Genomic DNA, 17,885 nt, shown 5'->3' with positions numbered 1-17,885 from the left:
CTTTCTCTTCCTTTCCTTTCCTTTCCTTTCCTTTCCTTTCCTTTCCTTTCCTTTCCTTTCCTTTCCTGTCCTGTCCTGTCCTGTCCTGTCCTGTCCTTTCCTGTCCTTTCTTATCCTTTCCTTTCCCTCCCCTCTCCTCCCCTCCCCTCTCCTCCCCTCCCCTCTCCTCCCCTCCCCTCCCCTCCCCTCCCCTCCCCTCCCCTCCCCTCCCCTCCCCTCCCCTCCCCTCCCCTCCCCTCTCCTCCCCTCCCCTCTCCTCCCCTCCCCTCTCCTCCCCTCCCCTCCCCTCCCCTCCCCTCTCCTCCCCTCCCCTCTCCTCTCCTCCCCTCTCCTCCCCTCCCCTCTCCTCCCCTCTCCTCCCCTCCCCTCTCCTCCCCTCCCCTCTCCTCCCCTCCCCTCTCCTCCCCTCCCCCACCCCCTCCCCCTTCCTCTCCCGCCCTCTCTCCTCCCCTCCCATTCCCCTCCCCTCTCATCTCCTTTCTTTTTAGAACCTAAATTCCTGATCATGGTCCCCCATTTGCCCTGTTTTGTGGTGTATTAGTTCATTCTCATGATGCTATAAGGACACACCAAGACTGGATAATTTATAAAGGAGAGAGGTTTAATTGACTCACAATTCTGCAGGGCTGGGGAGGCCTCAGGAAATTAACAATCATGGCAGAAGAGGAAGCAAATACGTCCTTCTTCACATGGTGGCAGGAAGGAGAAGTATGAGCAAAAGCGGGAAAAGCCCATTATAAAACCATCAGATGTCATGAGAACTCACTATCATGAGAACAGCAGCATGGGGGTAACCACCCCCACGATTCAATTACCTCCGATTGGGTCCCTCCCAAGGCACATGGGGATTATGGGAACTACAATTCAAGATGAGATTTGGGTGGAGACACAGCCAAACCATATCCAGTGGCCCCATGAGACTCCAGTAACAGGAAGATGGAAACACCTTGAATTTATGAATTTAATTATTCAACAAATATTTGTTGAGCGTCTTCTATTTGTGAAGGACTAGTCTAGGCTCTGGGGCTATAGCAGAGAATAAAAGAGAACCAAGTCACTGCCTTCATGCAACCTAAATTTTGGTAGAATACTCCAGAAGTTATTTTGGTATTTTACATTTGTGAGATACTAACTTTTCAAAGGATTCTTACAGCTAACCCATATCCCTCAGAGGTGAGTAAGGCAGATGTGATTTTCCCCATATTGTAGACATCCCAGACCAGATACAGGTGGAACCTTGAGCTATTCTCTCATAAGTTTCCTTAGCTCTTGCCACTTAGATTTTTCAGCTAACCTTTATGTACTCCCGTACTACCTAAAGTACTGGTTGTTTTTACAGCCTTTAGTTGACTCACAGGGTAACATAAATAACAAATTCACATTCATATCCACCTACCACTTTATAAGTAAGAGACAATAGATGCAGACACCTTTGCTAAAGTTAAACAGTACCATATAAAACTTTATCAAACACATTTTACACCTAGGGTACTACATAGTAACTGTGAAAGTATTATGACATTCTCATGTGATAAGCACATAACATTAGTTAGTATTTCTTATCACTTTATAAAGCAGAATAAATTATTTATTAACAACATAAGCACGTCAACTACATGGATATGCTGCTTCTCGTACCCTCATTAATGAAAATCAACCAAATGTTGACTAACATTTCTTTACATTCCTGTAAGGTACTATGGTGTGTCTCAGGAAGTGTCAGACCCAGGCCCTCCCCTCATGGAGCTTGCAGTCTATTTTTGGAGACAAGGCACGCTTGCGTCAGATGAAAATTCACAATCCAACCTAGTCTATGACGAAGTATATAGGCATGGTATAGACAACAAATGCTCTGGAAATTGAGAAATGGGTGTGATCTCAGAAGTGGGCCAGAGAGTTAGGGGGGAAAAATTCTATTTTCAAAAGGAGAACCCTAAAAAGTTCTTAAAGGATATTCAAAAATTGTATTTGTGCCGAGGTAAAAGATGGAATGTTTCAGACTTTGGAGTGGGCTTGGTTTTTTTTGTGGATTTTTTTTTTTTTTTGAGACAGAGTCACTCTCTGTCACCCAGGCTGGAGTGCAGTGGCATGATCTCAGTTCACTGCAACCTCTGCCTCCTGGGTTCAAGCAATTCTCCTGCCTCAGCCTCCTGAGTAGCTGAGATTACAGGCACATCCCACCATGGCTGGCTAATTTTTTGTATTTTAGTAGAGACGGGGTCTCATCATGTTGCCCAGGCTGGTCTTGAACTCCTGAGCTCAAGCTATCTGCCCACCTCAGCCACCGTGAGCCACTGCACCCAGCCTGGGTGGACTTTGAATGCCAAGTGAAGGACCTTGGACTTGCTATTAAAATATTTTCTTGTCCTGGACACTGTCTAAAACCTTGCAGAATCTAAAGATCCAAATGAAGGACTTTGAAGTAAGTGCTGAGCCTATCCAGGACTGGCTGAGTAAAACTGAGAAGATGGTCCATGAAAGCAGCAATCGCCTCTATGATCTGCCAGCAAAGAGGAGGGAGCAGCAGAAGCTCCAGGTGATGAGCCTGCCTCCCCATAGCCCCATCTCACCTAGTCTTTGTCCGTCGTCTGTCGTCTGTCGACCTTACAGATGCATGCTCAGCACCCTTGAGTTAGACTGTGCTGCCGTGAGATGTAGTGTGTTCTTTCCACATTTCTGGCGGATTTTATGTTTTCTGACTTTCCTTGGAAGTATGATTTGTTTCCTTCCGTGATTTGTGCTCCATGGTGTGTAGATTGGAGATAATAAAGCCTCCAGGGTACACAGACTGCCTGCCAGTGTTGATTTCCATGTTCTCTGGGCCAAAGCTTCGTCCGTGATGTGCTTTTCCCCAGCCTCTGAATAGTAACTTGCTTGTGCTTTTCAGTCTGTCCTTGAGGAAATACACTGCTACGAGCCTCAGCTCAACAGGCTGAAAGAGAAAGCTCAGCAGCTGTGGGAAGGACAAGCTGCCAGCAAGAGCTTTAGGCACAGAGTGTCGCAGCTATCTTCTCAGTATCTAGCGCTAAGCAATTTAACAAAGGTAACGCCTGGCACGTGCTGTGTGTGAGTGTGATACTGATGTCGCAAAATTGGAGTTGCAGCAGGTTCTGCAGGGTGTGCGTTGCATCCTGACCTGCCCAGGGTGTGGGTCTACAGGTCAGCAGTAAGGGGCGTGTGTGCTGTTTCCTCAGCCTTGCAATCTGAGTTCATCATTGTTGTTGCATCAGCTTGATGTGGCTCTCTGAAAAGGCAGAAGGAGGTTTCAAAGATTGAAGAGACTTCCAGTCTTCATTATTGCACAAGATATTCCTTTTAATACTGAAATGACATGTTTCCCAGGGCTTTGATTTGGAAGACTCAAATCATAAACATAAAGCAAAGCTCAGAGTTTTTGTTCTAAATAATCCCAGATTAAATTACTTTAGAAAAACATGGATTCTAAACAGTTTAAATTTTATTAGATTAAATATAATGATATTTTTTAAAAATTCATCTGAATCTTTGCATTCATTATATAGTAGTCAAGGATGTGTTAATTGAGAGTTTCAGTTCAGATTCTAGAGCAGAGCTCAAAATTGGCAATGGTTCAGACAACTGATTAAATCTCTTTTCGAATAGCTTAGAAGAAAATAAATGGAATCCTGCTACAACCTCATTTAGAGCATTCAGCCGGTATAACGTAGACCCATTTTGAACTGTGTGGTGCAGGCCTATCTTGAGCTTTATGTGGCTTATAACCTTTGTTTCCTATATTTTTAAATTTCAGGTGTTAGAATTAGGGACCCTGGTATAATTTAGTCTTTAATTTGGCCTCATCTGTTCTGTAAGTATGGATTTACAGAGGGTCTGCTCATTTGGGTCTTCAGTACACCTCACTGAGGCAGTCACACTAGCTTAGGTCTGGGAGTAAATAATCTATGTCTACACCCATTTTTATTCTGATTGTTATTTTGGATGTCTTTATAAAATCTGGCAAGTATCTAAGTTAAGATAAGGAATGAATCATCTTAGAATGAATGAAGAACATCTTTCCATTCCTTTGTATTTACTTAGATACCAAAAGTAATCGATATATGAATGTTTTGAGAGCTGTAGATTATTCTTGTAAAGTCTTCACTGTGTTAAATATGACCTATAATTAATATGCAAAACCACATGTATGGTCCCATGTTTTAAAATTTAGAGATATTACAAAAATCTCAGATTATTATTTTTTTAGAACCCTGGCTACAATGTAGGTCATGTGGGTTGTTGTGTCAGGTGAGCCCAATGTGATATGTGAAAGCTAGAAACTACTTTGACCAGTCTCCCAAACACGGCATTAGGGAGAAATTTTACTGGTTTAAAATAATCGTGATAGTCATAAAGAATTGGAGAGGCATAAAATTGTAGCTTTTTTTTTTTTTTTTTGCTTTTGACCTAGTTATTCTAATAGTTTTATGATTTAGAAAGATCTTTGACATATGTCATAGATTTAGGCCAGACTTGCCTCATATCTGTGCAGCGTATGAAGCCATGACTGATTGCCATTGTTTCAAACAAACCGTTAGCTTTACAATTTGTCTCTGTGGGATGGACAGCTCGAAAACCATTTCTGTCGTTTCCAGGAGAAAGTGTCAAGACTAGATAGAATCGTTGCAGAACACAATCAGTTCTCTCTTGGGATTAAAGAATTACAAGACTGGATGACAGATGCAATTCACATGCTGGATTCGTACTGCCACCCGACGTCCGACAAAAGTGTGCTGGACAGCAGGACGCTCAAGCTCGAGGTGTGCATCTTTACATAGAAATATCTCCAACCTGCAGAATTTGTTTTTGTCAAAATTTCCCATCCCCATCCACCTGGGGTGGTGATGTCACATTCTCTCCATGAGAAATCTCAGATGCTTTGTGAGTGCAATGCTGTCTGCCTTGGGTGGACATGCCAGAGAATTCCTGAATCATCCGACCCCGGATGTTTTCCAAAAAATAAAATAAAATAAAGTCCGAATGTGATTACTTGTGTGATCACTTGTTAAGAGGCTAGTTTTAAATGAGATCACAGACATATTCATTATGGGAAAATATTTTGAGGAAACATTTTATAGGGCAAAACATTTTCCATCTTTTTCGACTCACTTGTCTTCCTGTATTTAGCCAATTCTCCTCCCATCCCAAGATATGAGTTCAGTTTTGCATTTGCGATGAAAATAATGAATCTGCATTCATTTGTATACTGGGTGCCTTCTAGGTGACTGGCACTCTGTCTTGACACCGAGGAATCAAAGGCGAACAACGTAGTCTTTTTCCTCAAGGATTTTACTGTCTGAGGTTGGAGGTCGAAATACAGAAGACAATAACCACAGATGCAGATGTACTTACGGTGTTATAGACATACACAGGAGAGGAACCGTGCAGAAGCGATGGGGTTGAAAGTTGGGACAGCTTTCTTAGGAAGTGTGATAGGTAAACCAAGTTGTGTGGAGTTTAATTTTTTTTTTTTTTAATAAAATTAAGACAGAGTCTTGCCTTCTTGCCTAGGCTGGTCTTGAACTCCTGAATTCAAGCAATCTTCTTGCCTTGGCCTCCCAAAGTACTGGGATTACAGGTGTGAGCCAGTGCACCCTGCTATAAACCAAGTTTTTGTTTTGTTTTGCTTTAGACGGAGTTTTGCTCTTGTTGCCCAGGCTGGAGTGCAATGGTGTGATCTCAGCTCACCGCAACCTCTGCCTCCCGGGATCAAGCGATTCTCTTGCCTCAGCCTCCCAAGTAGCTGGGATTACAGGCATGCACCACCATGCCCAGCTAATTTTGTATTTTTAGTAGAGACGGGGTTTCTCCATGTTGGTCAGTCTGGTCTCGAACTCCCGACCTCAAGTGACCTGCCACCTCGGCCTCCCAAAGTGCTGGGATTACAGGGTGAGCCACTGCGCCTGGCCAAAACTAAGTTTTTAAGAATGATAGGGAGGATTATTTTGGCAAAGATAACTGGGTGGAGACTTGGGAATGGTGGCAGAGAGGGGAAAAGTGTGAGGAAAAGCCAGAGAAAAGAACAGCGTAGTGAATGAGAAATTGCTACCAGTTGCTTATTGCCACAGCAGAAACTGGTGGCAATGGGTGGCTGAAGCTGAGGCTTTGGAAGTTGGCAAGAACCACGTTATAAAGAGAGATGAAGCTTTGTCTTTTAGGCGACATTATCAGTTTTACAACTTGGAATTAAAACTTCCTTCTGGCTGGGTGCGGTGGCTCACACTTATAATCCCAGCATTTTGGGAGGCTGAAGTGGGAGGATTGCTTGAGCCCAGGAGTTCAACACCAGGCTGGGCATCGACCTCACCTTTACAAAGAAAAAAAAAAAAAAAAGAACATTTCAATTAGCTGGCCATGGTGGCATGTGCTTGTAGTCCCAGCTACCAGGGAGGCTGAGCTGGAAGGATCACTTGATCCCAGGGGTTCGAGGCTGCAGTGAGCTATGATTCACCACTGCACTGAAGCCTGGGAGAGAAAGATAGACTCTGTCTCTAAAAAAACAGAAGAAGAAACTTCCTTCTCACATAGAAAAAGAATAGTGCTTATGAAGAACATGAAATATACAATCTATTTCTATGGGTTTTTTTGTTGTAGAGACCATAACATTTATAAGCTCTTCATCCTATAACCTTTGAGAAATCATGAATTCTACTGTACTATATTTTTCCCTTGTTAAAACCAGTAAAGTAAAACTTCATTGGAAGGAAGGGATTATTCAGAGAAGACTGGAGACCTTCAACACCAAGGCCACTTAGTAAAAACCAGCGGGTAGCTGGTGACTGGCACTCACCAGCAAGCCACTTCCCTACTCTCTGTCTCAGCCGACTGGGAGCTCCAGGGCTGGACACAATTGCATATTATTCTGTGATCTTTAGGCGCTCTGCAATATTTAAAGCCAGAAATGTTAAATGTACAAATGACAAAGGACTTCTGTATTTGTTTTCACAGGCTCTATTATCAGTCAAACAGGAAAAAGAGATTCAGATGAAAATGATAGTGACCAGGGGAGAATCTGTCCTTCAGAATACATCTCCAGAAGGCATTCCCACTATTCAGCAGCAGCTGCAGGGTGTGAAGGATATGTGGGCATCCCTTTTGTCTGCAGGGATTCGTTGTAAAAGGTGAGGGAAACTACAGCCAAGCACTGGAGAAGCTATTACTAAAAGATCAATATAATACTACTGAACAGACCATTCCTGTGGCCAGCTTCCCTTCCCTTCCCTTCCCTTCCCTTCCCTTCCCTTCCTCCCTCCCTCCCTCCTTCCTTCCTTCCTCCCTCCCTCCTTCCCTCCCTCACTCCCTTTCCTTTCTTCCTTCCTTCCCCCACTTTTCTCTTGATTCCTCTTTCTTTTTTCTTATTAGAACAAAAGAAACTGGCAGATGTAATCTCACATTTAGATTGACCTGAATACTGTGCCAGCATGTTAATATAGCTAAAAATGCATGCTTCTTTTTGTTGTTGTTGCTAACATAAAAATACAAAAAAAAAGATTCATAACGTAAAAATATAGGGATTAAAACCAAGTAGCAGACTTGGGAGGTAAACCCAGGAAATACAAATAGAAGAGTAGGAAAGAAATGGCAGGCAGGGGGAGGGCAGTAAGTAAAGGGTGTTTTATTAGCCTGTTCTCACTCTGCTATGAAGACATTCATGAGATTGGGTAATTTATAAAGGAAAGAGGTTCAATTGACTCCCAATTCCTCATGGCTAGGGAGGCCTCAGGAAACTTACAATCGTGGTGGAAGGGGAAGCAAACACATCCTTTTTCGCATGGCAGCAAGAGAGACAAGTGCTGAGCAAAGGGGAGGAAAGCCCCTTATAAAACCATCAGATCTCATGAGAACTCACTAACTATCACGAGAACAGCATGGGAGAAACTGCCCCTGTGATTCAATTACCTCCCATTGGGTCCCTCCCATGACATGTGGGGATTATGGGAACTACAATTCAAGATGATATTTGGGTGGGGACACAGAGCTTAACCATATCAGGTATGTTATCAAGCAAGTTGCCCACCACTGTGAGCAACTGCAACTTAATCCAGTCAGGCAATGCTGGGAGCTGGTATACAGTGTCAGCCTCAGTTATCCCATCCAAGGGCAGGGGATCTGGAGTATTTAGAGACAAACTCCTATGAATTAGAAGAGCAGCTGAGGGCTGCCCCTCAGGGTGAGGCTCCCTTGTGCCTACATTGCCCTCAAACTAAGAGTACATCAGGGACTAGAGAATGTCTTCAAGCTAAGAGATCTAGGAGCAATTAGAAGTCCAACTGGACTGTGCTGCAGTGGTGTGATCTGGGGGTGTGGATGGATGGAGCACTTACAGTGCTGCAAAAGGACCCAAAACCTGGTATTACAATTAGGCAGAAATGATTAATGGAATTCATTTTTATTTATATTTATTTATGTATTTATTTTGAGACGGAGTCTTGCTCTGTCGCCCAGGCTGGAGTGCAGTGGCGCAATCGCGGCTCACTGCAAGCTCCGCCTCCCAGGTTCATGCCATTCTCCTGCCTCAGCCTCTCGAGTAGCTGGGACTACAGGCGCCCACCACCACGCCAGGCTAATTTTTTGTATTTTTAGTAGAGATGGGGTTTCACTGTGTTAGCCAGGATGGTCTCGATCTTCTGACCTCGTGATCCACCCGCCTTGGCCTCCCAAAGTGCTGGGATTATAGGTGTGAGCCACCGCGCCTGGCCCGATTAATGGAATTTAAAATGTAGCATGTGTAGGCTGGGCGTGGTGGCTCACGCCTGTAGTCCCAGCATATTGGGAGGCTGAGGCGGGCAGATCACAAGGTCAGGAGATCAAGACCATCCTGGCTAACACAGTGAAACCCTGTCTCTACCAAAAGTACAAAAAAATTAGCCAGGCATGGTGGCGGGCGCCTGTAGTCCCAGCTACTCGGGCGGCTTAGGAAGGAGAATGGCATGAACCCGGGAGGCAGAGCTTGCAGTGAGCCAAGATCGCGCCACTGCACACCAGCCTGGGCGACACAGCAAGACTTTGTCTTAAAAAAAAACAAACAAAAAAAAAGCATGTGTATTGAGACAAGGAAAGTGCTTAACTTATCGATAAGAGAAATAATTAAGTTTTAATATTTAGACCAAGTCAGGAAATATTGTCCTTTTATTTCATTGCGATTTTCTGATGTTTAATCTCATGTAAGGTGGTTACTGTGCTTATTTTTCTCTCCTGCTCTGAATGTCCTGCTTAGTTTGATAGAGTTAAGTGTTGCTTCTCTCCCTGCCCAGAGCTTTGGCTCCAGAAAAGACTCACTCAGGGGATCTCTCTCGGTTTGGCCTTTGAGACTCCCCCAATGTCTCGTGTCCCCCAGCCGCTGACTCTTGAGTTGATAGCTGGTTCCATGTTTCTGCACGTTGGCCTGGGTTTAACTGTCCCTTTGCTTCCTGAGGCTGCCCTTCAGACCTGGACTCAGTGTCATTAAGCCCTGGGCAGCCTGCTCACTCCCAAGCCAGCTTCTTCCTGATCTCTTGACCCCTTGCTGACTGGAATGGATGGAGCACACACAATGACAGATTTTAGACTCCTAAGGATTCTCAATGTGGATTTATTGTCCTTTCAAATCCCTTTCAGTCAACTTGAAGGAGCTCTGTCCAAATGGACAAGTTATCAGGATGACGTTCGACAGTTCTCCGGTTGGATGGACGGTATGGAAGCCAACCTAAATGAATCAGAAAGGCAGCATGCGGAGCTGCGGGATAAAATAACTATGCTCGGAAAAGCCAAGGTGAGAGGTGGATTTCAGATTCCATTTGTTTTCTCACAGGCTTCTTTAGAGTGCCATAGTCAGACAAAAATGGGATTACGTGTACGATAGGACAGTGCACATAAGCAAATTATGTTTGGGGCTTGTAGTATAATTTCTAAAGTCTTCTTAAACTGGACTTTCATTTGTGATTATTTTATTAGTGAGTGAAAATTTTCCCCTCCAGGAAAACCATGTCAATCCATGTTTTATGACACAAACCATTTAAAATGTAGCACCATGAAATATCTTTTAATGTCTTCAGCCTGCTCATCATTGGAAGTCTTTTTTTTTTAATCACATCCTTTTGTGTTATTTTCTGTGCATTCATCATAATGCTTATATTAGTACAGTACTACATGGAAAGATTTTTTAAATAAATAAATAATGGCATGTTCTTAAAACTTATTGACAGTAGTATTCAAACATGAAGTTTTACAGTCCTTTGGTTTATAGCTGCAGCCTCACTCCAGGGCATGGTCATTGGTCAGCCTGTTCCATCACCCCCTTACCATTGTCCTAAACAGCACTTACGATCTTCTACACAGAAATCCTTTAACCTCTTACATTCTCTATTTCTGCTCATTTGTATCATCTCACCCTGAATATATTACACTGGAAACCTCATTACTCTCAGTGCCTTCTTTCTCATTGCCACTTTACATCTGGCACTAGTTTCTACTGATCCATCCTTTTCACCTAACTGGAACAGACTCCCAATTTTTCACCTTGTTTCTTGCCTCCATCTATTGTTATCTCCTATAAAGATGAATGTCTCACTTCCTGCATGAGGTCCTGTGTTGTCTTCCCGTTGTCTATAGTATAAGCTCAATCTCCCTCGTCTGGTTTGTAAGAATGGAAATAAGCTCCTCTGCCATGCTCCTTTCCTTCATGCTCCCAGCCTCCTCCCTTGCTCTCTCCAGCCTTGCTGAATCTCACACTATCTCCTGAACATGCCACAATCTTCACAATTCTGTGTCTTTGCATAATCTCTTCCCTTTTTACAGAAGTCCTTGCTCTGTCTCTGCCCCTGGCAACCTCCTACTTATCTTTCTGAATGCATTTTGAAGTCATTTTAGCTATGCTACACCACCACCGCTCAGGCTTGATTCATTGTTCTGTTCTCTCATAGCCCTTGGTCCAAAGCTCTTTATCCATTTCATAGGACATATATTTGCATGTCCCTCTCCTTCAGTGAATAGAGATGCTTAATTTTCTTTATATCCTCAACACTTGGCTGTCTGTCTGACACAGAACACACACAGAATAAAAGTTATTTAAATGACTAAATGATCTTATGTGACCTATGCCAAGGTACTTAATGTTTCTGGGTCTCATTTATGCATCCATAAAATGATAGAATTATAATTATCTGCTTCATAAATACCTGCATGTATTATCTGTTATAATAATTAATTGCTTAATTAATTGGATCATTCATCTATTCAATCAACATTTATTGAGAAATTGCTACATGTAGGCATTGTGCCCGATTCTAGCAGTAAAAACAGTCAAGCGTACATTAGTGGGGATGCATGCACTCAGTAATAAATGTACAAATAAATAATTACAACTGCTGAGTACTATGAAGAAAAAAGAAGTAGTGTGGTGTGACAGAGAATCATTTTGAAAAGGCTCATACAGCTTGTTTGAGGCCAAGGGAGAGGGACAAGAAAGGCCTCTCTGAAACAGCAGACATATAGTCCATGCACTAAAGAATTTAAGCCAGAGAAATGAGCCTGGGGAGGAGTTGAGGAACGAGCATTCTAGATAGAACAAACAGCAGGTCATCAGGCCCTGTGGAGGGAAAGATCCTGGTGCAATGGGGAGCTGCGAGGAAACAGGCAGGTGTTGTTGCAGCAGAGAGTAGGCAGGGAGGGGCTGCAAGGGGAGTTTGATGGAGAGACAGAGCCTGATCCTCCATTGCCATGCCAGCTGCTCTGAGGATTTTCCACTTGATCCCGGCGGCATTGGGACGATAATCCAGGTTTTAAGCTGAGAAGCGACATGATTCAACTTTTAATTGCAAGACATTGTATCACTTAGACTGCTGTGTGGAGCATGAAATAAGGGACAGGGAAAGAACTGGTGGCCAGGAATCTGCCTGGGATACTACTGCAAAGTCCAAGTGAAAGAGGAGGGCAGCCTGGGCTGGGGAGTTTGCAGGAGATGTGGGGACAGATGTCACGGTATAATAGGAGGTAGAGCTAACTGGATTTCCTAATGGTTAAGAGGACGGAGAGCTAGAGAGCACACTGGAACAATTCCCATGTTCTGGGTTGACCATCTGGGTGGGAGGTCATGGCATTTGCTGTTTGAAAAGAGATGGAAAGAGAAGGGGGTTTCATGGGGGGCTGGGGTAGAATAGGGAAGGGGTGAACATCAGGGGTCCATTTCTGGACATAATCAGTTTGAAATGTTAAGAGTAGAAATATAAAGTAGTTAATTGGTAATTAATATCTTAGAGAAAGTTCTGGACCAGACATAAAATACACACACACACACACACACACATCCATGCACTCACACACATATCTGTGTCAAATAGATAAAATGATGGAGGGGTGGATGAATAGGTAACCTGAGGTCACTTGTCAACTGTACAATTAAAATATCTTGATTTTAGCAGTGTCATTGATGTGATGGTGCATGAGTAACCACTTTATTTTTCTTAAATGCTCTCTAGTTATTAAATGAAGAAGTGGTGAGTTACAGCAGCTTGCTGGAGACCATCGAAGTCAAAGGGGCTGGCATGACAGAACACTATGTCACCCAGTTAGAACTCCAGGATCTACAGGAACGATACAGAGCCATCCAAGAGAGGGCCAAGGTACGGCAGAGCATTTTCCTTGTAAACTCACCAAAAGGGGAGTGTTTGGAGCTGTGCTCGTTTAAAGACTCATTTATTTTCAAGAATGACAGGCTTGGGAAAACAGAACAAAAGCAAAATGAATTTTTCATATTTTAAAGGAATTACTGGCAAAACCAAACAAAAACCTTCACATATTGTTAGTATTATGAAAGCTATGAAAGTAAGATCATTTTCAACTAAAAATTCCTAGAAATGTACCAATTTAAAAAAAATTCTGGACAGCTTCAATTGAAGACTCATAAATGCCTTATTATGTCTGATGATGAGAGTTTTCTAAGGTGGGAAATAATCACTGATAGTATTGATCATTCTTCATTTAGTCCTCACAAAGAAAATAAATATGCTTTTTCAGAGCACATTCTCCTGTGGAAAATTAAATCCACAGTAAGTCCAAATCCTCATTTAAGGCACAATATAAGAATTTCAATTTTCTTTATTAGCAAAAGTGAATTTTTATGAAATTAGTAAAGTGAATTCATTTCTTAGCCTGTCTGTTACCTTTTATAAGGTGTTCAGAGATCATGTAGTTAATTCAACAAAATAATAACACTTTTATTCCTGAAATATTAGGTTTTTATATTTTTACACAAACCTTAAAGATTCATGATTCTAGGAAATAACTCATATTCCAATGTCTCAATCATTGTACTTTTCTAAAATTACAAAAGTGAATTACAGCACATCGATGCTTTATAATGTGTTCCTATCTTCATTATTTTAAATGCTAATTACAGGAAGCCGTAACCAAGTCTGAAAAACTTGTCCGCCTGCACCAAGAGTATCAGAGAGACCTAAAAGCATTTGAAGTTTGGTTGGGGCAAGAACAAGAAAAGCTCGATCAGTATTCAGTTCTTGAAGGTGATGCCCACACTCATGAGACAACATTGCGTGATCTTCAGGTAAAGCCTCCTTTATCCTAAAACAAAGGAATCCTCATTCTGAATATGGAATTATTATTTTAAGCAATAGGAAGTTAATAGAAACCTTGAGTCCAGTGGCTAGCTGATACACATTAAGTGCAGTCCCCATAAGGTTTGATCAAGAACATTCCGAGACCTCAGTAATGTGTGCTAGTTGACATCATTTTGTAGGCAATTTAGATAGGACAGGACTAGCACTTGGGGAACTCATTGAGCTGCTAGGGTAGCCCTGGCAAGATGGCTGGAGATCTGATTGATGGGATTGTCTGGCTTACCTGCCTGTTTCTCCCTAAGGGATCAAATCAGATGTGGGGGACAGCAGCAGGTGTCATTAGAAGGTGACACAAAGTCAAACTGGTGGCAATAACTTGAGCCATATAGTTTTAAGCAAAACCTGCCACATTGCTGATGGTACAGGTTCGGGCTCAGAGTTCTAAAAGAAGGAATTAGAGAAGTAAAAAAAAAAAATAAGTGTTGGTGCCCAGGCCAGCAGGCCATAATTCACAGTGAGATGCCAGACATGGTGGAGAAAGTGGTCACAACCTATATACTTATTTACTCATTCAGTATTTACTGGATACTTAATACCGTACAGATACTTTGCTAGCTACTTCAGGTAAAGATGATTAAGATATGATTTCTGTCTTCAAGGAACTTGAAATCTGATGAGGAACACAAACCCATAGAAAGGTGATTATAAATAATGTGGTGAGGACATTAATAGACTAATGTAAGGGATCTTATGGTAGTATCAAAGAAGGGCCCATAATCTTACCTTAAGGAGTAGGTAGGAATCAAGGAAGTTCACCAAGAAGGGGCCACCATGTACAAAACAAACAGCAGAAGATGGAGAATGGCCAATGAGACCACTTTATGTCCCACCAGCGATGTGTTGGAACTTACAAATGTGCCATCAGCCCTGATCAGAATTGGTTCAGGATTGGGTAAGTTTTACCTACAGCTTGGACAAGGTGGAAAAATCAGGGACCATCATGATTATCAGTCACATATAAAATTTCTGGCTTTTTTCTATTAGGTCTTGGAAATTGTATAATAGCAAGAGAATGGGGTTGGGATTAGGAAGTTGGGACTCTAATCCTTGGTGGGACCCAACACTAGGTGACTTCAGGCAAGAGACAACTTCTCTGACCCAGTTTTGTCCACAGAGTTGTAAGGATTAACGGAAAGGGAAGAAAATCTTGTTTAAATATACAGTCTACTCCTGAAGTAAGTAAATAATAAAAGTTAGAAGGGTTACAATTTCCTTAGCTTACTTAAGGGTGTCATCCATCCTGCCTCCAAAGAGCAGGATCCACAGGTTTAGCTGTTCTGGTTTGTTTGACTAGAATTGACGATTTTCTTTAAATAACCCTTCTTAGTTCTACACTACCAACATCACTGGCAAGCAAATGCTGAGCTCCCTGTGCTTGCGTAGAACTAAGTCAGTAGTCACCCATCACCAGCAGATGTTGCTGTTGCTCTGGTCAAAAGAAAATATTGCACTTAAGCCGGTATTCATGTGGTGCAACCCTAACCTCCCCCTGATTTCACCATGCATTAATCCTTACATTTTCTATTGTGAGCCACCACAAAGGTTAAAAAAGAAGAAAGATGCTAGTGGCAGGAAGCAGTGGTGGAGAATTGTGATGCTGCAACCACAAAGCAGAATTTCTTCAGGATCCTGATGTCCTGTAGCATGTACATGGTGTAGGGATTGGCCAGTAGTGTGGAACATATTCAGAAATTATTTTGTATAAACTGAAGGCCTAGTTTGGGTCATAGAACATATATATAGTTTATACATTTTTAATATAATATCTTTAATATATTAAATATTTTAATATATTTAATATATTATATACACACATTTATGTTACTTATATAGATTTTATATATTTAACAATATTATATATAAATATATATTTACTTAAATATCAAACCATGTTTTTCCTTCAGAATACAGACTTGAAATTTGGGATATATGAGAATTTATTTAATAGAATATTAACTTGGATAATAGATAAAGTGGTTATTTATGAACTATGGAAAAGATGCTGAGAAGATTACTAAATTAGTCAACTACTGTCCAGGGCCACAGTGTCTGTTTTTTTAAATAAAATATTATTGGAATGCAGCCACATCCATTTATTTATGTATTGTCTCTGGTTTTATTCATACTACAATGGCAGTGTTAAGTCATTGCAACAGAGACCTATGGCCCACAAGGTCCAAATTATTTACTATCAGGCCTTTCATAGAAAAAGTTTGCCAACCTTGAGTTAGGAAAATGATTATAAAAAATTATCTTGAAAAAAAGTCTAAGAATTTTAGAATAAAGTTTATGTATTTGTTGCCAATTTGATTAATATTTTACCATATATATCTATAGTTCTTCTTTTTCCATGTGCATATGTCTTTACATTACACCATGCTTGAAGTGACATCACATTTGAAGAAAAATTTTCTATTAGTTGAGACCATATGAGATTGTTATTTTTGTAAGAAAAATATTTTAGCAATTTTAAGTGGTTTTTAAAATATAGTATTGAGAAATACTATGTTTTAAGTACATATACTGATATTTTTAACATTGTTGATAGGATTTGACTTGATTTATTTTACTTTAGGTGATAGATCAAGTGACAGTATAGATTTATGTTTATCACCAGAAATACAAGGGTGCCATGTTGTTTTACCAACATCTTTAAGGATACAAGATTCTTTTTATCCTATGAAAAATAGCATATGCTCTTCAAAACTTGATTTATACTAAATTTGTAGGGTAAATCTTTGGGGCTTAGGCTTTGGTGGAGGAAATTTATTTGCACCTGGGAGCACATGGTGGGCAGGTGTGATGAACCAATTTCCCAGGTTTGTGTGCCCTGAACTCTCCAGGTGCAGCTTTTCTTGGCCACCACAATGCCTAGAGTACAGCTTTGGCAAAAGATTCCTCCTTAGCAAGAAGAGGGTTCATTGTTTCTTTCTCAGTCACAAATGTAGCACTGAGCTATTCAATGTCAAAGCAAGAAGCTTAAGGCACTTTAAGCAGATTATGAGCCATAATAAGCCTGGGTCATTATTTTAAACAATAGCCCTTTATTCACAAGTGTTTTTGCCTGTAAGCTAAAAAGTCAAATTTTGGAAACTGTTGATTGAGAAAAATATTGGGGGTGTGTGTGTGTGTGTGTTGATTATTTTAATTGAAAAAATTTTAGGAATCCTTCTGACTTGGGAGAAAATATGGTTAGGAACATATTTTTGTATAGGGCATAATAAAATCATTTTTTTCTAATGAGAAGTTCAAGCGGGCACAGTTGGCTTGGGCAAGACATGCTAACTCATGCAAGTGTGAAATATGATTGAGAGTGACAGCCATACCTTTTTCTCTGCAGGAGCTACAGGTACACTGTGCAGAGGGGCAGGCCCTGTTGAACTCAGTGCTGCACACCAGAGAGGATGTGATCCCATCAGGTATCCCACAGGCAGAGGACCGGGCTTTAGAGTCTCTCCGGCAAGACTGGCAGGCTTACCAGCACAGGCTGTCCGAGACGCGAACTCACTTCAATAACGTGGTGAACAAATTGAGGCTAATGGAGCAAAAGTTTCAGCAAGTAGATGAATGGCTCAAAACAGCAGAGGAGAAAGTTAGTCCCAGGACCAGACGTCAGTCTAACAGGGCAACCAAGGAGATACAATTACATCAGATGAAGGTACAACTCATGTACATTCCTGATCTTTGTCAAAGCTACAGTTACCTTGCATAGTTTGTTTCATTAAAATGTTTAGTAACTTTTGTCCAAAGCTTAGACTTTGCAAAATCTTTTTGATTAACTAGAAAGTTAAAATAAATTACAATGGAGCACTCTTCTTACAACAATTATTTCATAAATTAGTCTTTGATACAATGTAGTTTAATGTAACTATTTTATATTTTCTTTCCATACCGCATTACCTTGTTTTGTGAAGATACATGAGTGCTCGTATTACAATAATTTAAGTTTATGGTTCTGATATGAAATTGCTCCAATATAGTTCATTGAAATAGTACTTGAGAATTAGTTTTATTCAAAGTTTTATGCAATTTTAGTGCACACATCTAAAATAACGCTTGGGCCTTAGGAATTTATTTTCATTATCCACCCATTTTAAAATTGATCTAAGTACAGTAGGAGGTCTAAAAAATTATGTCACTGTGTTTTCATGTTTATTTATTTTATTTAATTTTTTTGGAGATGGAGTCTCACTCTGTCACCCAGGCTGGAGTGCAGTGGCGCGGTCTCAGCTCACTGTAACCTCTGTCACCTGGGTT

At 41.2% G+C, this 17,885-nt stretch overlaps 1 protein-coding gene across 3 annotated transcripts in view; it reads left to right on the top strand.

The window, feature by feature from the left end:
- Positions 1 to 17,885, top strand: part of SYNE1 (spectrin repeat containing nuclear envelope protein 1) — a 526,037-nt gene that overhangs the window by 265,871 nt on the left and 242,281 nt on the right. For all 3 annotated transcript variants that reach the window (XM_030809854.1, XM_030809853.1, XM_030809855.1), the window contains 8 exons: positions 2,393 to 2,536; positions 2,888 to 3,043; positions 4,611 to 4,775; positions 6,964 to 7,136; positions 9,613 to 9,766; positions 12,471 to 12,614; positions 13,391 to 13,555; positions 16,969 to 17,286. In XM_030809854.1, coding sequence (XP_030665714.1) covers positions 2,393 to 2,536; positions 2,888 to 3,043; positions 4,611 to 4,775; positions 6,964 to 7,136; positions 9,613 to 9,766; positions 12,471 to 12,614; positions 13,391 to 13,555; positions 16,969 to 17,286 — 1,419 coding nt within the window. The remainder of the gene's footprint in view (positions 1 to 2,392; positions 2,537 to 2,887; positions 3,044 to 4,610; positions 4,776 to 6,963; positions 7,137 to 9,612; positions 9,767 to 12,470; positions 12,615 to 13,390; positions 13,556 to 16,968; positions 17,287 to 17,885) is intronic.

Source organism: Nomascus leucogenys, chromosome 3, assembly GCF_006542625.1.
Source record: "Nomascus leucogenys isolate Asia chromosome 3, Asia_NLE_v1, whole genome shotgun sequence".
NCBI lineage: Eukaryota > Metazoa > Chordata > Mammalia > Primates > Hylobatidae > Nomascus > Nomascus leucogenys.
Note: the sequence above shows the minus strand (reverse complement) of the source record. Positions and strands in the feature narration are given on the sequence as shown.